Raw genomic sequence first — 27997 nt, 5'->3', positions numbered from 1 at the left:
AAGGGGAGGATATATGGCTGACCTGTTTAAGAGAGAGCCATATCTCTTGCACTAAAAAGACACCATTACAGATTTCGAAAAAGAGTAGGATAATGCCGCTACAATGCAGCACTCTCACCTGCAAAGTGGAAAGGGATTAATATAAGTTGCAAAACTTGTTTCCCAATCCACTATAAATAAATATCTTTAAAATTAACAAGTTCTTATATCTGTTTATGGTCTTAAACCTGCTAAGAAGAACACAAGCAAGCAGCAGAATCTGAGGTAACATAAATATTTTATTATAAATATATTTATTAGAGAATACATTTATATAATATATATAATTCTACTCAAACATCGAAACAATATATATATTTTGATATATAAATGATGTAAATAACATGATAATGGGCAAACCTCAAACATTTAACAAACGTAAAATTTCCAATAAAAATTATTTAATAAGACAAGTACTTCAAAGCGGGTTACTAATACTTTTTACATAGGTTTTCAACTTTTACAAGTACTTGAGTATTACACAATGTATGGTTTGCTACAAAGATAAAGGGCCAAGATGGTCTTAACATTCTATTTCAACACTTTTTTACATTCTAATGTTTTTTTTATTACTTGAAACATCTCTCAATAATATGATTTCCCGTGTCTCAAAATCTGTTTAAACTTTAACATATATAAGCCTCTCTTGAAAAGCATTTGTTTAGAATGAAAGTTAACTATAAATATAGCATTACTTATCTTACATCGATTATGAGCAACAGGTCAATTTCTATTGTTTTCAAAGTTTTTTCTGGACTTTTTTTCTGTTAACTTAATTTTTCAGATTCCTTCAGAACATCTAAAAAGAAGCTGGGCAACTGTCCTGTGCCTGATTGAATCACTGTTGTTAATGTGTACTGAATATTATATATAAAAGTATCATGAGAACTTAAATGCTTAATAATTACATGTATATACAATAATATAATAATTCCAACACATGTTTAAAGAAATATGGTTTTTTTCTCGAAATAAGGATAATATGAAAAATGTAACCATTGGGTATTGCATCTGCAAAGTATATATGCAGTGAAGAAACAAAAAGTCAGTATGACAAATAAATTAAAAATAATTAATAGTTGTTGACATATTGCACTTTTCCCAGAAGGCATCTTCATTACAATACTGTCTTCAGAACAGTTAAAAGGGTTATTGGATTTTAAAACAACCCAAAGAATTTCTTTTCTGTATTGATGAATACTTCTCCACAACTTAGCTTTAAGATGTTCCCAACTCCAGGTTTCTTCTGAAGCTCCTGTAAAAAGAAAGTGCACATTCATACATGTATGTATATTATTTACAATGTGTTGGTGTTGTTTATTTTGTACCCTAAACTTGTACAAGTATCATTTTAAATTTAATTCAAAAGACAGGTTGATATATAAAAAAAAGCTCAAATAAACATGGCATCAATAATTATGCGTGTTCAAAGCCAGAAGTTAGATGTTTGATTACTTCTTTCTTTTTATTTGTACTTTATTTTGTGTTGCCTACTTACTTTACGATTAAATCTAGTTTTTTGCCTGAAACTTTTAGTTTTAGTTTTAACACTTGGTTTTATTAAGACATTAATGGCTTACTTTATGGAAGTTAAATTGATTTGCAGTTAAACACTCAAGACAGTTATCCATAAATCTGATAACAATAGATTTATTTGCTGCATTTTCTAATCAACCAGGTGCAATTTAAATTTTTCACGAAAATAAACTAGTACGGGTATATCCAAAGTGCTTTTTAATGCCAATGAAAATGTGACACAGCAACAAATTGTCTAGAAAATTCCTATGAAATATGACATAATTGTAAAGGTAAACACAATATTAACTAAACCTACCTTGAGGTTTTTCACCATATCTGCATACTTCTTCATCTTATCCTCTTCTTTGTATTCTCCTTTCAAATCAAAACAAGAGATATCTAGGGAGATCTGTATCTTCTGTAAGTGTTTAGAAGATTCTGAAATATAAAATACATCTTTAAACTACCTATGATTTTATAAGATATTTTTCATTGCATTGGTATTTAATTCTAAAAGAAATATGTTATATCAGTCCATGCATTTATTAGATTTAACCACGAGTGTGCCATGATTTATAAACATTTAGTTCCCATTGAAATGAAGCATAGCAAATCAATTGGTAAATGTTCTGAATATATACTTACCTATTGGTCAGAAAAATAAAAATCTTGGAATGTTTTATGCTCTTTTATTTTTATAAATAAATATTCAAAATCTATACAGAGAAACTGGAATTTGTAGCTGTGCAAAATGATCAGTTTCACCATCTGAATCATCAATCAAATACATATTTATGGAATACAAACAATGATAAACTTACTATACAATTGTAGGATTGCCTTTGCTTCTACTGGAGTAAAGTTGAAGTAGATTTGCTGTAGATTATGTAATCCTAGTCTAGAAACAGCAACCATTGTATCCTCTGTAACTGTTATACCATAGTGTATCTCTAACTTACTCAACCTTTGACAACTCTTAGCTGAAATGTAAGAAGCATGATTTGTTGAAAGAAATACAATGCAACTACTCATCAGCTGATCCATCAGAGGCACCAGTATAAAGTAATGTTCCCCATCATTTGAATAAGAATGGATAAAATTGAGAATGGAAATGGGGAATGTGTCAAAGAGACAACAACCTGACCATAGAACAGACAATATTGCTTGACATAATATGAAGGCTTTTTGACCTCGTACGCTACGCTCACTCGACAAAAAGCTTCATATTATGTCTCACAGCTGATATTTTACGATATCAACATGCAAATAACCTGATAAACTGTACAAATACTAAATACTTTTACTATTACAAGAAAAATACTATTGTTATATACTTAAGAATAATTGGAGATACTTCTAATACTTTGATTATTAAGAACTTTGACACATCATCAGTAAACACATTTTGTAAATAAATATTTATAAGCTCACTAAAATATTCTTTAGGTTGTTGCCCTATTGAATAATGTAACTTTATATATATACCTATCAACACAAGTCCATTCATATCAATTTCTGTGCCACAAACACAGAGAGTCTGTAAATCTTGACAGAACTGTGAAATCACTTGTAAACATTTGTTGTTAAACTTAACACCTACAGCTGAACTGAAAGACAAATTATTTAATTAGAACTAGTTAACATCAAATAATTAACCTTATTCAAACATACAGCTGGTTGCTTCTCTTAGATGCTGTGCTCCCAATTTTATTTAGTTTTACCAACATATTGTTCGGCAGTGGTCTAAGCAATTTTATTTTTGTTAGAGAAATATTTCCTTGTAGGTCTTTTTTTTTATATAAATATCAATATTTAATGAAAAATAACAACTATTATAAATTAATTAAAAGAAGAGGTAACTTTGTAAATATTGAGTTAAAATCTAAAAAAAAATATTGTTTTAATTCAGAAATAATGGCATGCATTTATTATATTGTTTGTCACTTTAGACTAAAATGTGATTTTAATTTTTGCTACATTGAGAAAGTTTTTGTTTAATTCCTATTTAAAAAAAAACCAAAATGCCTGTTCAAATTATTGTGATTATAACGCTGTTGCATTCTTTGCAATAATAAAAACATCCCAATAATTTCTGAAATTACAGTAGTTTAATCCTGTCCCTTGTCCCAAGACAGGAACCATACCATATCTGGTGTTATATACTTTACATTATTTGTAGAGTTGAATTAGGTGTGGATTTCAGATCACATTATTTGTAGCTGTCTCATTGTTTACCTTACATCTTCTTTTATTTGAAATGCACAAAGTATGATGTTTTCCATGTTCTTTTTCCAATGTTTTGTTTTCTTGGCAAGATTTGAAAATCAAGACATGACAATTACTATATAGACTAAACGTAATAAACCTTTGTCTTACCTAGGATCAGTAAGAGTTATATTTAGATATGAGATGTCCCGACAACCAGCTCCTAATGCCCAGATAACATCAGCTCCTGGTAAATCTGTGTTACAGATATATGTAACCTTCCTGACAACACGACTGTAACAACTGACCAACCACAGACCTCTGCATTAAAATACAAGCTAGGTTGATTGATATTTTCTGAACAAGTTATCAGCACAATACATAATATATTTAGCCAAAACAACAATTATAACTACTTCTGTATAGCAACAGAAATAAAACCATATTATCTGAGAAGGGAAAATTATAACAGCATTTAAGAAACCAAACTGCAAGTAATTTTAAACATCTTTGTACAAAAAGTGACAATTTGGTATTTCACTAGACTGTATTTTTTTTATCAATTATTTGTGATTTAAATTTACTGTATCTATGTTGAAAGGATAACTTAAGTTTTGCAACATTTATGTGATGGAATTTGATTTGAGTTGAATGTTTTAACAAGTCATAAGTGGTTTTTTTTTTATAATCAGGCTCAGTTGTTAAACATTTTTTTATTTCAAACTTTTAAATATGAGTTGTCTGTGCTTAAAAATAAAACTGCTTTATACTTGATATACTTTAACATGTATAAACTCTTAGATATAAAAATAATAATTGTTTTCTAGAATTTAGAATAATAAAAATAAATGAAAACAAAGTTAATCTTACTTGTCTGTGATGATATTCTCACAGTGTATAATTGTGGCTGTTTTCAGTGTTGACTCAGAAACTTGTAACAACTTCTCAAGTCCTGGTTCTAAAACAGCCCTGTAAAGATACACATAGTTTCTTTATTAAAATCTTATTCTTGTCTTTTAAAGAAAAAAAATATTTAGCACAAAAATTTAAATGTGACTGTTGCCAAGATTAATTTTAAATTAGGATTTTGAATATTTATTTTGTTGAGGAAGCTATTAATGTTTTGTGTAAGTCTATGCAGTAAATTAAGAGAAGCATAAATTTAGTGAATAAGGAGGTATGATCATTTTGTTCTTTATTCACCTGACCCACAATGTTTAAACATGAAAAACTTGATCCCAAAACCTATCGTTGCCTGGGCATTTTCAGTTGTTTCCCTTTTAAGTATTTTTTTTTAGTAAGGTGTCAAATACCTTGTCCTATTATGGTAGTCTTCTTCCGTCTCAAACTCTTTCTTTTCTCGTGTCTTTAGACCTATAAAACAACATATATTTGTTTGACTTGTCAATTAATGTGTTTTAATGTATAAATCAACACAAGTAATACACTGGAATCAAACATTTATTTCTTTTAAAATTATATGTGCTCTTTTATCATTCTTTGAGGTTTAATAAACTGTTGAAAAACTGATATGATTAGCTTTTAGGTAATTTGAGCTTAAAATTAAAATGGCTATACTTTAACTTGCTTTTAAACTATGGCCCACATTCAAGGTCAATGAAATATAACAAAATGTGCAGGCCAAAAATTCAATGCAGAAATGAGTTATAACTGCATACTGAATATCATTGACTTTTCAAAAGTAATTTTCCCTTTAGACTGAACTTATAACAAACTTAATCATGTGGGAAACAGCACCTTCAACTCTCCTTTTCTAACTTCATCTTCATGTTCATGACTTTATCAATATAAGGTAACAAAAACTAAAACAATATTTACTTCAAGTTATTATTTTTCTGATTTATTATCAATATATGTTAATTTAAAATATATAAATTTATATAAATTCTCACCTTCCAAATGCAGGGTTTCCATACTAGTACACCATTTAGCAATGTTTAGTAAAAACTAAAAAAATGCAAACATGAGATTTCAAAATTTCACCAAGAGAAGGCATCAAATACATATAAGGAGACCTCAAAGTTTGTATAATTACTACGGTACATTAATTAGTTTATTGGAAGATTGGTAATTTCATCAGTGTTAAAAAAACAGAAGTTTTAGGTCTAAACACTGAATGATGACATGCATGAGAAAGAGTTAAGATTTCAGATAGGAAACTGTTTAATGAGTAATCAAACATACTGGTACATTAAAAATATTGATATATACTTTTCATACTAGTTAGACATTCCTAAGTCTTCATTTTTAGTTTGTTTGTGAGTCCCTCTTTCAATTTTTTAGAATTGTGGAATGTAAAAACTCACTCTTTAACTCACCTCTAAAGAACACTTCTGGTTCTTCAAATAAACATGTTTCCATAGCGATGGATGTCTGCTGATTTTCTTCCATTCCCTGCATACTAAAGCTACTTGTATTAAACTTGTCGTGTCTAGGAAGCTGAATATACGACACAGAGCATGGCGTCTCTTTCTAGTTATCTCCCTTTGAGAATACTGAGATAGTCTCTCCGACAAAACAGAATCTATAATATAAGATTTTTTTCTATTAGTTACTATCTCCAGTTGAAGCTGCTAACATTAGTAATAGTCTATGTTGAATTACTATGATTGGTTATGTCTTGTTTTGTGAATTGATCGTCCATATTTCAAATCAGCTGTTAACAACTTTGTGCTTGCTATCAATAATAGAATGCATTGTTTTGTACTGTAAAATGCTATATTTTAGGTATGCACTTCTGCTTAGTTAATATCATATTGCTTTATTAGAGTAAAGAGCTTCTCCCTTATTTTATTTGCTTGTGTTAATCCACTGAGATTAACAAAATAAATGGGCAGGTACAGGTCTCAAATATCAAGTATTATAAATAAACCCTACAAAATGTTGATGTACCTGTTCTAAGTCTGAATCTTGGAAATGATTGACTTTGTTTTGTCTTCATTTATTCATCTTAAAATTAATAGACAAGAATACATGAGTTGCATAATACAGAATGTTGAAGGTCATTTGTAGACTTTCAATAGCTATAGGTTTCTTGTATGACTTGTTACATTATATGCATGTGACTTCTGCATACTATTGTCACAAATCGTTTTTGAGAATTATGGTAAAAGAGAAACACCATTCCAATATATTCTTTACATTTAGCCTAAGAATGTTTTCCAACACTTGATGTATTTATAAAAAAAATATGGTGACCAGTGTTTTTACTTCTGAATATATTGCATTTATATTAGGATTTTGTTTTGATGTTTTATTTGGAACATCTATTTCTCCTCTAAAAATATACAGGATATAATGGAATCTAGAGAGGAAACTATATGATGGTGATTATGCACTTGTAATTTGTGATGATGATGACCATGAGAGGATGAAACCTACTACACTGACCTTGTGATGATGACCTTGACAGGGTAAATCCGTCCATACTGGAGACTGACTGTGGGTATTCATCTTCTACTTCTGTGTCGGGCTGTGCAAAAAATGTTTTATTTATTGATTCAGGGATCAGTGTTTCTTCTACCATCATAATATTTCCTACATCAGTTTCATCTACCTATAAACAAAATTAAATCTGAAAATTTCTTTCACACAATTACTGACTAAATTCACTCAATTTCTTTCCAATATATATGTACTATAATAATTTCACCCATTTTTTAAGGCTACTTTTTTTATTTCTGTGTATTTAATGTAAAAGGTATTTCAAACTCCTTGATAATAATATTTTGTTTTAACAAATTTTAATATTACCAACGTGAATGAGCTAATGAAACAGGTGGAAACCATAACAATGACAGTAAAATCAGTGACGTTGATTTTTCTAATTCTTTTTCCCTAAATATTTAAAAAAACAAATGCTTATTTTTGCTATCATCATCAAATTAATTGTATGTATGACATATGCAATGTTTTGTGCTATCATTTCTGTACCACATCAACATCCTTACCTGTTCCAGGATATTTTGTCCAGTAGTTCTCCCAACGTCTATGGATAACTGTCTACTTAAGCTTTTCCTCCTATCACCAACCGTCATTACCTCCTCATTGGGAGGCAGAACCTCTTCTTCGTTGACAGCATCACCATCAGTATCACTGAAAACTGACAAACTTTCATTTCTACCAAATATTTTATTACTACACACACTGTCTGTGCTCTTGTCATAAATCACAGAATCAACTTCTTCCTCTGTGTGAGATTCTACATTTTCAAAATCACCTAAAACTTGAGGTGACAATGTCAGTGATTCAACTGTATTACTGAGTTCTCTCCCTTGATTATCAGAGTCGTGTAGGAAATTACCAACTGAATTATTAAGTTCTCTCCCTTGATTATCAGAGTCATGTAGGTAATGACTGTCTGTATTATGTACTGGGTTGACAATTGTTGCAGCTTGTGTCTCTAGCAGTAAATTATCACTATGCCCACATTCCTTTTTCATTTCGCAAATTAAGTCATCTGAGTGATGAGGCTCATCAGGGGAAAGATTTATCAAATCATTTTTAGAACCAATATCTTTTGACGTCAATTGTTTAATATTTCCAGAATCATTTGAATGAGATTTCTCAAACGTAACTGGACTTATTGAAGCAGGACTTTCATACTTTTTCAAAGGTTTATTGTCAGACTTAGAATTAAATGGTAAATGATCCCCTCCTTCTGCTGGCGATGAATACATATCATTTGATGTTGAACTTAAACTACTTTCATTTAAACTTTCCTGTCTTAATTCTTCAAACAAGTCTCTTTGTTTTCTATTCTTTTCAAATGTATTCTCGACTGAGGGACTTTGTTCCAAAGCTTTTGCGTTCTTTTGTGCTTTCATGTTTTGGAGAGGTTTCTGTTCATTTTTATTCTCAAAATGATTCTCCATTCTACTGCTTGGAATTATTTTGGGATTTGAAATAGAATTTTCTGAAGAAGATACCATTAAACTTCTATCATCCATCCTGTGGCTTGTGTTATTTGATGACAGCGAATCAGATTCCATATATTCCTTGTCAATCATCCAAGTTTGAGTAGAACCGTCTGTTGTTTCTAGCTCTGATTCAACATTATTGTCATAATTTCGGAAGGGAGCCAGAGCATTCAAACTTTGTTCATAAGAGAATTTGCTAGGAGATTTATGTGTATAATTATCATGTTCTGACCTTTCTTTTTCTAATCTGTATCTCAAAGTATCATCTGTCAGTTCTGCTTGACTTCCAGATTCCTTCAAAAATGGTAGTTTCATGATCTTTTTAATGTTTTCAGAAAAAAGTTTTCTCTCTTCAATGAACTTATCTGATAATTTTAATCTAGAAGCACTTTGAGGCAGGTAACCAGTTTGTAATGGGGAACCATATTTGTTATTTCCCAATGGAACCCTTTCCATGCCTGAAACATTTTGCTTGTTGGGTGTATCTGATTCCCAGAGAATTCCATTTTCATCTATTATCTTTTGGAATGAAGAATTATTTTCACTTTGAATTGTATCTGAAAAATTAAATTTCAAAAAGTGATTTACATTGTGAAAAATACAGAGCTCTTAGGTTACCAATGATAATTCAATTAAATTCATTAAGTACAAACTTTTCATTTTAATGTACAAAGTCACATTAAGAGTCGAGTATTGAATTCATATTACTATTTAGAAAGACTGGTATCCTCAGTCCCTATGCACTTTATTTCTTAAAAGAAAACAGAACTATAAAAAAAAACATGCATACTTATTGCCATTAAAATATATTAATTCAGTCATTCTTGCTTTTTATAACTTGACATCACCTGTTTAGAAGGGACGTCTTAAAATTTGTGGCATACAATTTACCTCGAATAGGGCTTGTGCATGAATTGATACTTTAGTCTGAGAGTTAACATAATTTATCTATTATTTGGTATTGGCCTTGAACTAGCTTTCAGTGAATCAGAGTTCTTTTATATCAATACTTTGTGTACAAATATCTTATTTATGTTAGTTGTGTTTTGAGTAATTCATTCTACATTGAACAGAATCAACAACAAGAAAAAGAGAAGAGTAACTCTGAGTTGTTGTTAACTCTGATTTTTCAATACAAATTGTATTTCCAAATAAAATAACTTCTGTAATAAAAAATTAGATTGGAGCTAAATTTTCAGTTTATCTGAGACATAGTGAATATGAGTTGTTTATATAAATACTATAAATATCTGGCAAGAATTGTACACTTCAAATCACTTATAATGCAATTGTTCCTACAATTCATATTTCCAAGACTTACAACTCCTGTAAAAATAATAGATCGTATCATCATGGTTTTTTTGTCTTTCATCAGATCACTACAACTTGAGTGGTAATGACAGGAAATAAAATACATGTTATGATCTCATAGATTTTGTATTATTAAAAACAGAAAAATCAGTAAAAAGAAGTTTGAGAAACAGCAATTTTAAGTAAAACAAAATTTTACTACTTTTCAAGACTTACTGTCTTTTTCATATCCTTTTGATAAATTGTATCTCTGAAAGTATAAATCCCATGCATATTAACTATTTTGATATTCAGATGCAGTTCAGGGACTTCTTATGGCATATGAAACTTTATTTGAATGAATTCTAACATAATCATCCAGGAGAAAAGCATTTTTGAATTAATATCTTACCATCAGTAATAGACAAAATATCTGATAGTGAGTTATCTCCTCCTTGACCAGGTAATTTTTGTCTGTCTGAACTAGACAATGATAAACCAGATTTGTACTGTCTTCTTGGAAGTGCTTGTCTATCTGAACTAGATAAATACTGGTCAGAATAACTGGTTGATGGACATGGCTTAGAGCTTCTAGAAGCTGACTGTCCATAACTGTTGTCTTTAATATAATGTCCAGGAGATCCTGATGGCTGTAATGGATGAACTTTTGGCAGGTTAACTCTACCAGAACTTGATAGAGACTGATCCAAATGTCTGTCAGGAAGGTTGTGCCTACCAGACCTTAATTCTGGTTGCTCATGATACCTGTCTGGTAGGTTGATTCTAGAAGAACTGGACAAAGATTGTCCTGGCTCTTCATCATGTATATACTGGGTACCTGAATGAGGCATGGATCTGTAAGGCAAGTATGTAGCAGGTAAGTCATAATACCCAGCAATTGGTAAGGACTGGCTTGAGTTCTGTTGTGATTGGTCAGATATAAATGGCTGAACAGGATGTTGATTTTTTATTGGATAGCTATCCATCTGTAAATGTAACTTTTTTATAAAATATATACAATAACATTTCCCTAACTGTGGATTAACATATTGGCAAAGGTAAAAAATTTAGTTCATTGAGGAAATATTATACAAATTTTATACAAAATACCCAGAAGATAATTTACCTGAAGTTTGGTTGAAATTTGTTCATTAGCATGATAACTTTCAGAGGAGAAGATCTTTGTAAAAAATTTACTTGGAAAAAAGATGGAAGACAGAAGTCGAGTAATTTGTCTTATAACATAGACCAAAATATTGAGCAGCAAAAGAAGAATTAACATGTCCTCAGTTTAATATAACCATATATTGTCAAAGATACACTTTGGGTTAGCAAGTTGGCCATCCCTTTGTTTAATTTGTACTATTTGAACATATCTATCAGAAGGCAATGTTTGCCCTAACTGCCTTAATTTGAAAGTATTTTAAAAGATCATAGGCAGACTTGTCTTCATTTTTGACTGCATTTGACTACAGATGCAATCTTTGTCTATAGACCAAAAATTAGGCAGAATGATGGATGACAGATGATGAAAATGGTGCTCAATGCTTTGGTCTGTTTACTAATTAAAACTTAAACCATATCTCCAAAATAAAATAAAGATGCTGGGTTCAATTCTTAGCTAAAAAGAAATCAACAAAAAATAATAAAAAGATAAATCTAAGAGCCCATGCTTACCACAAAAATAAAATAAAACTAAGGTTGTAAATCAGCATGCTGTAAAACTAAGTCTGACTTCCCTTGGATAGAACAGTGGATGTGAGACAGCATGCTATAATACTTAGTCTAACCACCAGTGGCTAAAACAAAATAGTGCTGAACTTTCAAGCTTTACTCCTCTGAACAAAACCAAGGATATATAATATCATGCCGTATACTTTGATAAACCTCAAATGTATTTTCTGTGTCTATTTTGTATGGACTATATAAAATATCCTCAGGAGCATCTTTCTTCTGCAAATCCCTATTACAGCTGTATTGTCCTAACGGATTTTGATGTGAAGAAATGTATGTTGGATCATTTTCATTCCTATTTTGATGTGGACTTGTTAATTTATTTCTTGATGCATTGTGGTCTAAAGTCTGATAGTTTCTGTGACTGTTTGTTTCATACAACTGAGGAATAATTCCAGAAACTCTAGGATTTTGCAGATGACGCTTGTCAATATTGTGAGGTGTACAATATTTGTAATCATACATTTTCGGATGAGTCTGATCAAATTTTCCATCTCCTGAGAAGGTCCCATTGTTACTAAATTTTGTGCGCATATTTATATCATTTATGCAATCTGCTTGCCCTTGAGGGGAAGCCATTTTGTTGTCATGGTAACCAGAGTCAGATAGTGAAGGGCTATATGGTACTGTACGGTCTAAAGGTTTAAATCTTGTGTTTCTGGGATAACCACTCTTGATTTTTGTTACTGGAACTTGTCTGAAATAAAATACTTAAAGGTTTTATGTGCACAGCTCATAATTTACTGACTAATTAAATTTAGAGCTTTTGAAGAACAATTATTTCCCCTTGACTTAGGTAGCATACAAATTCATTATAATTATTATATATAATTATATATAATTTATCATTTGATTTAAATCATAGTGTAAAGGACTAGGCACAAAGTACAAAATAAAGATAAAGAACAAAACTTGTCTACTATAAACCAAATACACTTGGAGTTTAAAATTTTCTTCTGTTCTTTGATGAAGACATCTAAGTTAAGGATTTTTGGGTGGAAAATTCAAATAGTCTGATAAATTGTATTGTAAATTCAAAATACTACCTTTGTATTGGTGAAGCTTTTCTATGTGAATCCATAAAATCATCTGACATTTCATCATCAGAATCCAAATCTTCCACAGTTGATTCTATACCATTCTCTTTATTTCCTTCCTTTCTTGCTTTCGAATCTGAGATGTTATTTTTCAAATGGAGAAGTTCTTTTTCAGCCTTGTCGGCCCTATCTATCAAATCACTTATGAACTTTTCTAATTTTTCTCTAGCTATTGCTTCTTTCTCTGCTGTTGTGGTTAAAAATGATTTCAATGACTGCAGCTCTCTGAAAATAAGATACATATATACAGTCATTATGAAAAAATTGATTTTACTTGAAATGATTGGACATTTTTTTAGTGTGAACTCACTTTTGTCCTATGTGTAAAGTTAGAAAGAGTTTTCATTATTAACAGGCTATTATTTGAACTTGGAATTATTTTTAATTATGGAATTGGCTTGATTTCTTGTTATTGAAATTTTCAATAAATTCCATGTTTATTCTATACTGAAATGTTTTGTGCTGCGCACAACACTTTCAATTACAAAGAAAATAATATTTTCAATAGAATGTACTGTGCCACGCACAACACTATCTAACCAAAATACATTGTATGGAAAGTGTTATTAACCGCTCAAAAGATTAAAATACCAAATAAACATGGAATTTATTAAAAAAAATTAAACACAAGAATTTATGCAAATTCCATAATTAAAAATGATTCCAAGTTCAAATAATAGCCTGTTTATTGCTAATATGGCAATTAATCTGAAATCACAAAAGTATACCTTCCAATTATTTGATCTTAAGTCAAGATCAAAACAAGGGACATAAACAAATGCTTAAAAATAAATAATAGGTTAAATTCAGGAAATTGTGAATTTTAAACCTTGTGAAAACAACCCTTTTATAGTATGAGATGTAAATAAAAATTGAAGCATAGATTTCTTCAAATCAAATTAGTCCTATGATTTTAAAGCAACCTACTCAAACCTACAAGTAAAAAAAATACAGAACCTGTATTTGATATGTCATCTCTTCACTCTACAACCTTCCACATAACAAGTTATGAATAAGGTTTTTGTATTTTAAGTATTTTAAAAAGTTTCAACAGGTTTTAAAATATTTTAAATATCTATTTTGTACTTAAAAACTCAATATTTTATATTGATATAACGAGGAGGGCATGAAATATTTGAGTTACGAGTAAAACGCCTTGTCCTTGAACGCAAATTGCGGTAGTCACAAGTGAATCGAAAACCGTGTTTTTTACTTTATTTATACAATGACTTTGTGTCAGGAAATTTGGACTGAATGATTTCCAAAGCGCAAGAATTGTAGAACAAATTGGTACAAAAAAACATGACTGGATTAAAGAAATTGACACAAGCACGATCTTATTTGATTTATGACCGTATATTGAGAAAAAAAAGTCGACAAACACACATTTTAATTATAACAAGCCCTTATATTTACCCATGGCTGTTGTTTTTGTTGACAAACAGCAAACACCTGCTGTAACTGTCCCAATACCCTCAATTTAGTCATTAAACAACAACTACTTTTTGGTTAAGTTCATGTTTTACATCATAATTACTTTCAACACTGAGTTTGAATTTTATTCTGTACTCATAATACTTGTGTTGCATACAATTGTACCAATACATTTTATTGATTTTATGGGGACTACAAACCATTGCTTAGAAAGCAAAATAAATTTGGTGTAGGTATAGTCCAACTGAAGAGAGCATTTCTCTTCTTTTTGATGTAGACTGTAAATAGGTTTCTAAAGCTGAAATTACATGTATAACAGTGGTTGCCAATCAGGGATTTTTATTTAAGAGTTTAAAAAATAGTGTAGGATTCCTTATACAGCATGTATATATACATTATACAACTTGTTTTCCACTAGCATATACTCCGCGGTATGAAGAACTCGTGACGAGTGTTTCATATGAAATAAAATTTAAAAAATAAAATTCTCCCACCCGCCCCATTTTTTTCAAAAATTTGGATGAAAATCTACCAATTCATTTTAGTTGGCCTTAGTATATAGTTGTAATAAATACGCCATATCATATTTTGGTCAGGAGGGATAATATGAATAAGAATATTGTAAAATCTATTTTAATTGATATTAATGGCATAATTTTGAGTTTGGTTGTAATATTTAAAACTTTCAGAACATCCATTCTTTCTAATCAATATTGCTAATTGGGATGTATAATTTAGGTAAACAAATGTTGTTTGTGTACCAGTGCATATTAAAAACTTTCTAAAGGTTACAATATTATCTACCCATACAATACAAAACTTGTGTACGCAATTGTTATCTAACATTATACAAGATAAATTTATGTCACATAACAAAATTAACTGTTTCATATCTTTATAGATTTTTAATATTTTATTGACCAGACCTGATACAAATAAGGAATTAGAACAGACAGTAGAAAAATTATGGCGTTTTCCCAATCACTTCTTAAAAGTCAAATACCTATTAACTGTCATCTCTGTGATATTGAGAAAAACATCAAGTGGAAATGTCTTGAGTGTGAACTTTTGATGTGTGACAATTGCAAAATAAATATACATCCAAGAATAAAAAATTCAAAGGACCATAAGGTGATAGATATCAAACATGTAGGACTGCAAAGCGAGGAGTTAGATTTTACTAATATAATATGCAGGGACCATCCTAGACAAAATTGTTGCCTTTTTTGCAAGTCATGTAACAGTCTTGTATGTCCAACTTGTGTATCGAAAGTACACAAGAAACATGGCTTAATTGAAATCAGTGAAGCATATAACATGAAAAAAGACAAACTAAAAACAGGACAGAGGAAACTTGGGACAGACAAAGCTGAAGTGCTAACCAAAAAAGGACATTTGGAAAAACTTAAGAATAGTGAAAATGATAAATATACCAGAGTGATTGTGAATATTAAGAATCAAGAAAAATCTTTGAAACAGGCTGTTAACAAACATATTGAAGAAATAAGAAATGAAGTGGAGCAAGATCGAAAAACTGTTATGCAATCCATTGATGCTGACCTTGACACCATATCAAGATCTATGCAACAGTCTGATGAAAAAAATACTGTAATAAAAGATTTAATCAACAGCACTAACAGTGCGAAGTTTTTCCTTGAAGTCAGCAGAATAGAAAATTCAATGAGTGTACCAGCACCAAAAACCAAGTCAACCTACAAATCCATACCAGACTTTGTACCAGGGGAGATAACTCAGACTAATGTTGGGGTGTTACAAAGTAAGGACAGTCCATTAGAATTAAGTGTAACTCTTAATATCAATAAACAATATCAGATTGAACTTAGCCATGTATCAGATATAATTCCTTGTTTATATGACAAGTCAATCTGGATGAATTCCAATTTAGATGCACAGTTAATGAAAGTAACTCCTGAAGGAAGCAATTTGAGAATATGTTCTCTGAATATCAAAGTCTATGGTATGGCACTCACAGATGACAATGACATATTACTGGCAACTGGGAAATCTAGAATACAACAACTCAGCACTATCACTGGCAAAATAACAGACACAGTATATAACATCTCACCTTTAATATCTACAACTGTCCATGTGACAAGCAATAACAAAGTCATAATAGGAGTTGTTAGTAGTGATGTACAATATAAGGTAATAGTAATGAATAATAAAGGGGAGTATGAAACTGTGTATGGACATGACCAACATAATCAACCTATATTTAATTATCCCCAGAGTATAAGCAGTACTGGTAATGGGAATATACACGAGGTAGATTATTATCCAGGTAGTGAAAGAGGTAAAGTGGTGGTTTTAGGACAGGGAGGAGGTATAATTAACACATATACAGGACATACAAAGATCAACAAGGAAAAACCTTTCAAACCAACCAGGATAGTGACAACACCTGGAGACAATTTAATTGTAGCTGATATGGATATTCATACCTTACATGTATTAGACAATAATGGAGAATTACTGACATGTTATAAAACAAGTGACATAGGAATACTATGTCCATTCTCTCTTGCCTTCACACCAAAGGGACTTCTTCTGATAGGCTGTGCTCGACCAAAAGGCAATACAGGCAAGGAAGCAAAGATATATGAAGTGACCATATCAGGATGTTAAACGTGAGTGAGAATATTTTAAATAAAGCTTCTTCTTATCTAGACGTCAGACGATTTGAGGATTTAATAAATATTATAAAAAAGAGAAGATGTGGTATTCGGCGTTTTACATTTCCGCAAATTGACATTACTTTTCCGGAAAAAAAAGTTGACAATTCCGCAAATAAATATCTTACTTATCCAGAAAAAAAGTTACTATTCTGAAGAAAAAAAAATTATTACTTTTCCGCAAATAATTAAGAAAAATCTGTTGATCGAAAGCAAAGCCAATATAAAAAATATCTATTAAGTTAAAGGTCATCATAACATGCAAGTAAAATTCATCATTACAGCTAATTTCCTAAAGCATGTAGAGCAAGACTTGCTTGCTTTGTTTTTATATTGTACAATCATTAGGATAACACCCAATTAAATTCAAATATAATATATACAAGTAAACTATGCCTATAAATATTGTTCAAAGATGTCGATCTTATTTACAAAGCTTGTATAAACAATTATACAAACAAAGCAAGTAAGCCAACCAAAGTTTTGCTTTACATGCATTAGGAAATTAGCTGTAAAATGTATGAAAACGTATGTTCAAAAGTCAGCACTAATCAGATATTTATTGATATGAGTTCAAAAGTCAGTTCTTGCAGAATATTTTAGTGTAGCCAACACATCGTGTAAAGTCAACAGTAGTACATTCACCGTTTACAAATTTTGTATTTTGTTCGAGAAGGAAGTTCATCTTCTCCTTTTCATATTTCCGAACGGGTGCTTTTACAGTTAAAGTTCTCATCTATATATGTACGATGTTATTTGTAGTTTCAAGAACACATCGACAAAAATGTTAAGATGGGTAGCGTAAAACCACTCATTCGGGTGGGCATTAAAGGCTCGGCACCATTCGTTGTTCTCTTATCCTCGGGTCAGGAGGTAATGCCCATATGGTTGGTGGTAATCTCGTCTTGCCATCTAATACAAAATTGCAATATATAGTCGGCAAACTTCATGCATGTATCGTCAGATGGAGCATCGGCTATTAATTCAACAAAGCATTCTTCAATCATGTCAGTTTGCAAGTAAGCCAAACCAAAGAAATGTGTTAGCAATTTAACAAAATCCGAATCTTTGTCTATGTTGTCAGGTAGTAGGCACTCAAATAATGTATCTAATATATTCAAATATTAATAATTTACCAGGTAAATTTCCGGAAAAGTAATAAATACAAATTGCAGAAACGTATACTTTAAATTTGCGGAAACGTAGTATTGGGGTTTTGAAAAATTAGCGGAAATGCAATACACCTGTGGTATTGACTGCCAATATACATGGAATTTTCTTATTTTGTATTTTAGCCTGAAAAAAGTACAGTGATCCTATATTTTCTTTTGATATTCTCAAAGCATTGTCTGAGAGCTATCTTTTCCTTAAGTATTTAACAATTCTATCATCTTTTTAGTTTTTAATCACAAAATGGTGTTTTTCCTGTATAATCCATACAAAATGTGTCATCTTGTCACGTCCTGTAGCTTGAGAAAATGCACGGTGACCTATCATTTTTATTTTATTTTTCAACATATATCAATAGATACTCTATTTGACAAAGTATGAACAAATTCTATCATTTTTATTTCAGACTCCCATACCACCTAAGTCAAAAAATCTGTGTTAAATGAATTAATAGGAATATCCATTAGAATTCATAAGTGTTGATCATTTTGTTATTTTTTACAAAGTTAACTTACTGCATTTTCTATTTCTATTTATATATTTTTGTACTTTCCATAGATTCACCTGTTGTCTTGGTAATATAATAGAAGAAAGAGTAAGCACACTGAAGACAGCAGTACAGATTTAGATATACACCTGAGAACTAATAATCTGATGATCAGACTCTACCTTCAAATATATAAAATAGGAATTCAATTCAACAGTGTAAGAAAACTTTAATACTATTCTATGATCATACTTATATAATGTCATATCAAAGAGAATGTTGATAAAAAATATACTTTGAACAAGTTTATTACATACATGTATTCTTATATGAACTTTGACATGTCACCACCTGTTTTTATTTATGTAAAACTTTTGAAACTGATAGTATTGTATCTTTATTATAATCTGTAAACCTCGGAAGTCAGGGTTTTTTATCTAGTACCACAGTTTGAATCAGTACCTTTTATATCATCTAAAGAAAACTTTCAAATAGGCACAAGTATGATTATGAGTTTTTCCTTAGAATTGGTGTTGTTCTTTTTTTTTTAACTACATAATAATTTTATTCATCAAATTGGTGTTGTTCTTAATGATGTATTCAGAGCATGGAGGAATAAACCAGATATTTTCATGTTAAAAGTCTTTTTTAAATTTGTTTTCACATTTTTGTGATAATTATGACTCCATCAATTCAGAGACTTGTTCTTAATCTATAATGTTTAGTTCAAATGATGTTTGTCTTTACACAACTTTATTTTTTAAAATTTGTATATACCAAATCTTTTTTAATGTACATGTATAGCATAATATTTTCTTCAAGGCCAAGTACTTCATTAATATTTTGTTGTTTATATTCTGTGTAGTTTTGTTTATTTTTTGAAAATCAGCCAGTTCATATATTTTATTATTGTATAGCAAATAACAGAATGTAACCAAAAGTTAGTGTGCAATAAATTCTAATATTGCACTAGTGCAATAAATTTTCAAAATTCGTGACGTCATCAACATTTAAATCTTAGTTTAAACCAATTTTTACTTTCAAATATTTTATTGCTATACAATAAAATTATTGCTATACAATAAAAGGGTTATTGCATGAAAATTGGTGAATATTGTCCCTTGTAGAACATATATTGCCCTCGCAAGCTAGTGCAATATAAAATTCTACTCAGGACAATATTTCTCAATATTCATGCAATAACTCTATGTTATTGTTATACTTTCCTCCCAAAATAACCTCATTTCTTGTGAGAAACTCTACAAAGGCAAAATAACACTTCAATTAATGTTGTAGCTAATAAGATAACCCCTTTATGCCTGGGAAACTTTGTATAGGCTTTGCGTTATTTAAGTATTTTTTAAGAGCTGTCCATGTTTTAAGCAATTTTGCAGTACTTTGTGATGCACATAAAATCATGATTGTATTAGCTTTTTACTTCAAGCACTTGAAATTTAAGTATTACATAACAACTCTTTCATGTCATATCTGACTAAACAGTCTTTCAGAGTAGGTTTCTCCAAAAAAATTGTGATTAAAATTGATCTTAAGAGACAAGTCATGAACAGTTCAGTTTACTTAAGATCAATGTTAAGTGTAAGTCTTTTTGTACAACCAACTCCAAAGGAACCATGCAAAATTATTATTTTAAAATAATTTGGTTTATCTGTTAGAGTTATCTTTCTTTCTATACTATTGGAGAAGACTTTTAACATGCAATGTTGTCTCAATTTGTTATTGTTTACATTGTATTGATTGTTTCATTAGTGATAATTAGTCATTTGCTTTCTATCTTCTACATCATAAAAACAAAATATATTAACATTATATACTAACTGTCACGGCAAACACATGTACTTTATATTAATATGTTGCAGTAAGAATAGTTTTGTTCACAAAATGAAAGCAGAGTGTCATATTATAATGTAAATTACTGTGGTATTGATTTAATCTTTTACTATTGATTTAATTTTATCATCAGATATATACTTAAAGCCAAAAGGTGTTTTTTTTCAAAACTTCCTTAAATTTGTAACTCTGATAAAAAAAATATATGCTAATTTCAGTATTGTTTTGCCAATATTACCATTGTTTCTTGTATGTAAATATTATGTTTTTACCATTAATTTTTGTAATAGTATTATCAATTTGAGTTTATATAAAATTTTTATTATTTGATGGTGTCATTAATAGCTATGCCTATCCAAATAAAGTATAACAACAGTTATAACAAACAAATGTTATTCTGTTATAACAGTAAGTCTATGGTTATTCATTTAAGTTATTTCAGGGACATGGAATGATTGATTGATTGTTGGCTACTGAACATTCAGAAATAAATAGTATAAGAGTAGAACAGATGACAAGCTCATATTACATGGTATGATAGGGAAAAAGTTGCCCAAGGCACATAACTCTGACATACAAGTCACATCAGAATGACAAAAACAGAATGATCAACTGCACATAATGTCTTTTTTCAGCTTTAATAAAACTGCTAAACATACAAACTTTTCTTTTTGTTCCAAATGAGCTGTTTTCTCTAGAACTATCTGTTGTAACTGCTCCAACTGTTCATTAGCAGCTTTAGGTTTATCTGACTGTAATGTAGACTCTAATTCTTGTTTAACCAATGACAGCTCATCTTCTCTTTGTCTTAGTAGTTCATGAAGAACCTATAAATAGAATTTTCATACATCAACAAAATTGGGATTTCATTGAGTGGATCAGAGTTTTCTTCAGTGTGCATGATTTTTTATATATTTATATAAATCTGACTTTTTTAAGCTTTTCTCTCACACATGTAGCATGTATACGTACCTTCCACATTGTTTATCAAAAGTTTTAAAAAACATTAAAATCACTATATTTTTTATTTTTCTTAAATCATATAATCATTCAAACTCAAATTTTATCGCAATATATATAAAACTGGCAAACCTGGCTGTGAGAATCTGCCTGATCTGTGAGCTGTCTTGATTCCCAGACCAGACGGTCATTAAGTTCCTTCATATTATTTAGTTCCTGTTCTGCCTCTCGTAACTGACAATCACGTAATCTCAATATATCCTTCAGTTTAGATGTTCCATGATCTGCTGTGTTGTATAATTCCATACTCTCTGATAAAAGGTCATTTTGTTCCTGCCTTCAAAAATAACAAAATGAAAGGAGAAAAAAAAATTAAATAAGGACCATATATAAAGGCATCCTGTATTTCTTCTATGAACATTATGAAGAACAAAATTTGAAGGTCTTTTCACCTTTAATTCAGGTTTTATTCAAAACAGAACTGATTTGAGATGTAACGAAGATTATATTGACTTGACAAAAAGACTATGAAATGTTCACATAAAATGAGAAAAAAAAAGCAATTTGCATTATAAACAGTCACTTAATTAAAAATAAAATGAATATGTGGTATGATTGCCAATGAGACAACTCTCTACGATGAGGTGTTTTAGTTAGTATTCTTTATCATGTTTATATCACTTCCAATAATTATGAAAAATTTGACATTCAAGAGGAGGGATAGGACCTTTATCAGGACTCCTGGATCGGGTGTTTTTAAGCTGGGGATTTCGGGATTAACCTTTTTCGGGATCTGGGAATTTTTTTTCGAATTTCAGGACCTCAGGATTTCATATTTTTAAGCCCGGGATTTCGGAATCATGACCCCCCCCCCCCCCCCCTCATTCAAGTGGTTATTTAATAATGACTCCATTCGAATGCCTTTGGAATGCTTTAACCAAATGTACCCAAAAGTCATCAACTATTACTATTTTTCATATCTTATTATAGTTTCAAATTCCAGGAGAGTTGCCAAAACAAGCAAAGGCCTTAATAAAAATGTCTATTTGACCCCTAAACTTGCATGTATATAACAATTATATTTTAGTGGCTATCAGGACTAGTTGTATCAAGAAAATCATTGTACAAGTAGTGGGGACCAGACGGCTCAGTGGTCTAAGTAGGTCATCAACTTTATCACTAGCATTATAGCATGTATTCAACCAACCATGAGGCAGGTGGGTTTGACTCTATCTTAATTGACTAGGATTGCAAAAGGTCAGTAGTTTTCTCACAGCACCCAGACTTACTCCACCGAGAACAACTGGATGTAGATGTACCACAAAAGAGTCAATAGTGTAGAAAGCTTAAGTGTGGTTAAACTCAAAGAATCTAACAATATTTTTATAAGAAAAGTTAAACTTAATGAAAACAAAAGAAACACAATTGTATTTCTGTGAATATCCACAAACCATCTCTAAATAATTTATTGATCTCATTTAAAATTTGATATTCATAAATACTTACTTCATAGCTTCAAGTTCTGTATTAAGCTTTCGTACTTGGTTTTCTTTCATTTCCAATGTTTTCCTCAACAACCCACTGTCCATTTGTACTTTTTCAATCAAATTTTCTCTCTCATCTTCTAAAGATTTCCTTTCATACTCTATCTGCTGTAAACTTCTTTCAGCTTCTATCAATTTCTGATCTTTATGTTTCAACTCATCAGAAGCTGTCTGTTTAATGTGATCTAACTCATTGTTAACAGCGTTTAATTCCTGTTCTTTGGTTTCTAGTTCTTGGAGTAATTTTTTATTTCCAAAATCAGCTGATTTGAACAACTCCTCCACTTCGTTCATCAGCTTTTCTCTGTCCTGACGAAGTCTTTCTGCATCGCGGTTGGCATTTGTAAGTTGGAGATCTTTCTGTTGCAATTCATCCACTAAATTTTGTATTATGTTTTGCTGACTTTTATACCTTTCCTCAGCAGCAGTTTCGACTCCATTAAGAACATCCTCTGCATTGTACAATTCATCAGAGGACTTCCAAATATTCCTACGTGAGCTCATAACATCCTTGTTCAATTTATTGACAGTGCTGTCTAAAGGATCATAACTATGGCTTCTCGACAAATAATTACCTTGCCTCCTGTTGTTGCGTTCATACTCTCTAGCACTTTCAAGTTGGCCTTCTAATACCCTAGCATCATCTTTGTAACTTTGGAAGAGAGGAGATTCTCTTCCATAACTTTCAGAACTTGATCTCCGACTATCGTAGCTTGATGACCATTGTCGACTTAAATTTTCTCTGTTTGCAGTTTTTTTCCTGGAGTTATGTCCCTTATTATCAAAAATTGTAGTTCTTGATCTAGGTTTAACACATCCAACTTTAAATGCATGTTCGGAGTTGAGATGCAGTTTTAAATCTCTTAGAGATGTAAATTTTCTACTGTCTCCACATTTAGGGCAGCGATATGGTATGATGTCTTTCAAAAAGTCTGTATTCATGATTCTCCTAATCTTTTAATCTTTTGGTTCATGATCCAATACCTGAATTTGAAAGATAAGATGCAGTTATCATTTTATAAACTTACCTTTAAGCATTTTATTTATAAGTTTGTGTATAACTGCAATAGAAAATTAATGTCTCAAAATGAAAACAATGATCAATGATCAATAAATATTTTATTTTTTTTTTACACAAAAATACTTACTGATAAGGTTTCAAAATTTGGTATTACTTCGGATTGTTCAGTTTTTCTATGTATAAATAGGTGTACTCATATCTAAAATTAAAGTTTTTGCCTTAAAAAGATATGGAATTCTATTGAATAATACATACATGTAAAAGATAACAGTAATTACCCAAATATATGGAAAAGTACATGTACCACATACCAAACCAATCACCAACACCACAGGGACACTATCATTCATATAAAATTCAGAAGAAGTATATTTTTCAAAACAAATTATTCATTTTAGCATCAATATTACCTGTTACTTAAATACATGCATAAACAGAATGAGTAGAATTATCCATCAAAAAAATTTAATCTGATCAATTTTCACAAATAATTCTAAATCCATATCATTTATTCTCATACAGAATATCTCCATATGAAATTTGACATAGGTAAAAAGGCATGAAAATATCTAAAACCTGTCACAAATTGGGAAATAAAAATATACATCCATCCAAAATAATACAATATTATTATTTGATTGTATTTAATCAATAGATAAATACCTGAATAGTTTTCTTTCTGCAACAGGTGGTGAATGTGTCATTTCATTGATCTTTGAATTTCAAATAACATTTACTGTTCATGTAATGGATCCAATTCATTAATCTTGTATGAATCCATTTTCTGTAAATAAAAACAAAAACAATTAATCATGGGGAAAACAATTAATAAAGAATATGGTAGAGTATTCTGATCAATTAATATATTATTTTTCAAAATTTTGCACACATTTTGTCATGAAACATTATTAATTTCTTTAAAACTAGAGGCTCCAAGGAGTCTGGATGACTTATCTGGATTCATTGACAGTACTTTTTGTGACAACGTTTGCTCCTGTTCAAACAGGGGTTTCAGAGCAGATTTTTGTGAAAAGGTTGCATCTACCAAAGAAGCACATTTTGTAAATCCATTGGACTATTCATATGTCCATTTAAATGTCAGACATTGAATGTGATGATATCCACAATGATAAGTGAACACTAAATGCAAATAATTGCCATTAAAATAAAATTTATGTAGGTTTATGCCAAATAAATTATTTCTTCCTTACTGTTAGATCAATTTATATTTAATACTGGAAGCAAATTTAATTTTAATAAGTTGTGTAAATCTGAGCATTCCAAGCTCTAAGTGTAACCTTTCAAATATTCTGTATCAGGTTTTATAATGTTTTACAAGATATGAGACAATTTTATGTTCTGGTTTGTATTTTTTGCCTTAGCAGCCATGTAAGTAAGTAGATGCAGAGACTTGAGAAATAATTCATAACAAAGAATATTCTGATCTTCTCTGGTAAGAATATTCCTAGTGGTTTGAAAGGTTACCTATAATTTTTGATAATTTTTAAAATAATGTACGCGACTGGGCAGACTTAGGCACCTTTAGACATCAACAGAGTCCCAACTTTAAACATCTTTTTTCACTAACAGTACTTAACAAATGATTATTGTTACATTCAATAAATATATCATATGTATCATGTTTGAGATGATTTCTATTTTTAAATTTTACATTAATTTTTGGGTTGGACTCATGATCAATATTTTACATCTGAGCAGCAACTAAATATTATCTCATAATTAGTTCATATCAGTTCAAATAGTACCTGGAACATTCATAATTGTGATACTTATTCCTGTTGGGGGTTTCTGTTGAATTCTGAACATGTCAAGGTACTCTAATGCTCTTATGAACTTATACAAGGAAAGTTTAATAAATTGGATTCAAGGGAAAGTAACTCTTTATAGGGTTCTAGTCACATAACTTTGTTAGGTCATGTCATGTTTAAAAACTGCCTTGAATATCAGCAATCCATTTTAAGTGACAGATCCTTTATAAATGAGATGTCAGGTCTCAGTGTTGCTCTCAGATCCTTTATAAATGAGATGTCAGGTCTCAGGGTTGCTCTCAGATTCAGCTTTGGTTAGATTTTGTTTCACACCATTTCATTGTTTCAGTACCATATCATATTGTTTTAATTTACATTGTTTGGTCTACTAGTTTAAAATTATATGATCAAGAAATTCAAGGTTACTACATACCAGGTATTCCTTGTATTATTAGAAATTCTGAACTAGAGAATAATTACAATTTCCTTCTTTAACAATATGAAATCCATTAAACATGTTAAAAAAAAAGGTTTCCCACTTAAAAAACATTAAATCAAATTATAAATTATAATTCATCTAATTTCAAATTATTTTTTTTTCTTAATTTTTATTGATACTTAATTTGTCATTCATGTCATTATGTTATCCTTAGGGATGATTAGTGTTATAGCTTACTGTGTAACCCTCTTTAAATAAAGTACTGTTATTATTATTATTGAACTGTTACATATTTTTTTTTAAATTTATGCCCTTTTAATCTTATTTTTACATTCTAATCATTGCTGATAGGTCAAATCTCAACTATAAAACTCTGCCTAGAAATTCAAGCTATAAAAGGCCTTAAAATGACAAATGTAAAACACTCAAAAGAGAAATTAAACATATGATACAAAAATGTTATCATATTTATGATCTGATTTCAAAAAACTGAAACAATGCAATAAATCTTAATCATGATTTGGATAAGTCACTGGTGACCATTTCTTAAAGAATATTATTTTTAATGTGAAATTCAAATTTGTATCTAAAAACTTAGTAGTTGAAAAATGGTTGAGTTTCAACAATCAAGTTTTTGAAACTGGAAAAACTGTTGGTTATAATAAATGACTCCGAGAACAGAATGGGAAGAATGTTTTATGATAACAAAAACGTCTTGCAGAAAATCTTTTAATACAATTTTGTTCATAGAATTATAGCAAAATATAATTTTTTGTACAAAATTATAAATTAAAAGATACCTCAGTTACCGTAACATTTTCCTTTAAATTTTTCAGTACATGTGAATAACGATAGTAATCTTCACATTCATGACATTGCTCACGTTGCTTGATGCTTTATATGTTAAAAATGTAAATAATGTTATACAAAAAATAGACAGGAAATACACAAACAAAAAAAGAAAAACATTGTTTAACAAAATTATTATGTGCTAAACTGTGTCCCTGTGATACAAACATCTAACCTGCATTGTTTGGTGCAATATTTCACACAATTAAAAGTCATAGAAAAACTATTTGTGTCCTCATCTATTACTGAACTGATACATTATGGATTACTGATACACTGATTAATTTAAAAGCTTCAATAGCATGAATAGTTTTAGAAAAATAACTTCAACTGATAGCAGGGCCGTAACTATCTATAAGGCAGAGGAGGCAACTGCCTGCCCTGAATTTTCCACCAAAAAAAAAATTATATTTGAACCGTTTCAGTATTAGTTTTATATATTTTTTGTGTAGCCGTCCGTCTGTTATTCCTATGTCATGTATGTCATTTGGGTTTTTTTGGGAGAAAAAAAGTTTGTTTCCAGGTTTTGGTGTAAAAAATAATTTGTTTTGGACCCTGATAAAAAAATATTGTTTGTTTCGCCCTCAGCTGCCACTAGTAATGCTAAAATTGAAAGAAAAAAAATGTTTTCGGTTTGTCGCTAAAAAAATAGATTGTTTTTCGCCATAGGCGAAAAATAAAGTTTGCACAGAAAAAAAAACTATAGCCCCCCCAGAAAATCAAATGGTTGCTACCTAAAGCCAATATATATTCAAGAAAAATTATGTTGACTCAAGACTTATATGCAACAATGTCAATAGCCAACACTGCCTACAGGTAAGTGTATTTCGATAACTCAATATACAAGAGGCTTAATGAGATTGTGTGGAACAAATAACATGTAATAAAGAATAACTGATGTTATGTTTACATTGTACATGTGGTAATATTGTTGTGTAGGCCGGAAATAAGTATCCG

General features: G+C 30.2%; 2 protein-coding genes across 2 annotated transcripts; one reads left to right on the top strand and one right to left on the bottom strand.

Annotated features, from left to right (window-relative positions):
- Positions 1 to 382: 382 nt before the first annotated feature.
- Positions 383 to 27997, bottom strand: LOC134716823 (uncharacterized). Its single transcript, XM_063579833.1, has 19 exons — positions 27951 to 27997; positions 24647 to 24767; positions 22925 to 23946; positions 21551 to 21755; positions 21122 to 21285; positions 12773 to 13048; positions 11880 to 12423; positions 10405 to 10978; positions 7734 to 9259; positions 7174 to 7339; positions 6102 to 6307; positions 5676 to 5730; positions 5076 to 5136; positions 4633 to 4752; positions 3934 to 4083; positions 3043 to 3164; positions 2379 to 2537; positions 1874 to 1995; positions 383 to 1294 (listed from the first exon to the last, which is right to left on the bottom strand). The coding sequence occupies exons 3-19, from the start codon at positions 23902 to 23904 to the stop codon at positions 1199 to 1201; spliced, it is 5526 nt and encodes a 1841-aa protein (XP_063435903.1). The 5' UTR covers positions 23905 to 23946; positions 24647 to 24767; positions 27951 to 27997; the 3' UTR covers positions 383 to 1198.
- Positions 15575 to 16906, top strand: LOC134714351 (uncharacterized). Its single transcript, XM_063575591.1, has one exon. The coding sequence runs from the start codon at positions 15575 to 15577 to the stop codon at positions 16904 to 16906; it is 1332 nt and encodes a 443-aa protein (XP_063431661.1).

Source organism: Mytilus trossulus, chromosome 4 (assembly GCF_036588685.1).
Source record: "Mytilus trossulus isolate FHL-02 chromosome 4, PNRI_Mtr1.1.1.hap1, whole genome shotgun sequence".
Taxonomy (NCBI): domain Eukaryota; kingdom Metazoa; phylum Mollusca; class Bivalvia; order Mytilida; family Mytilidae; genus Mytilus; species Mytilus trossulus.
This window is presented reverse-complemented; position numbering and strand designations above follow the sequence as displayed.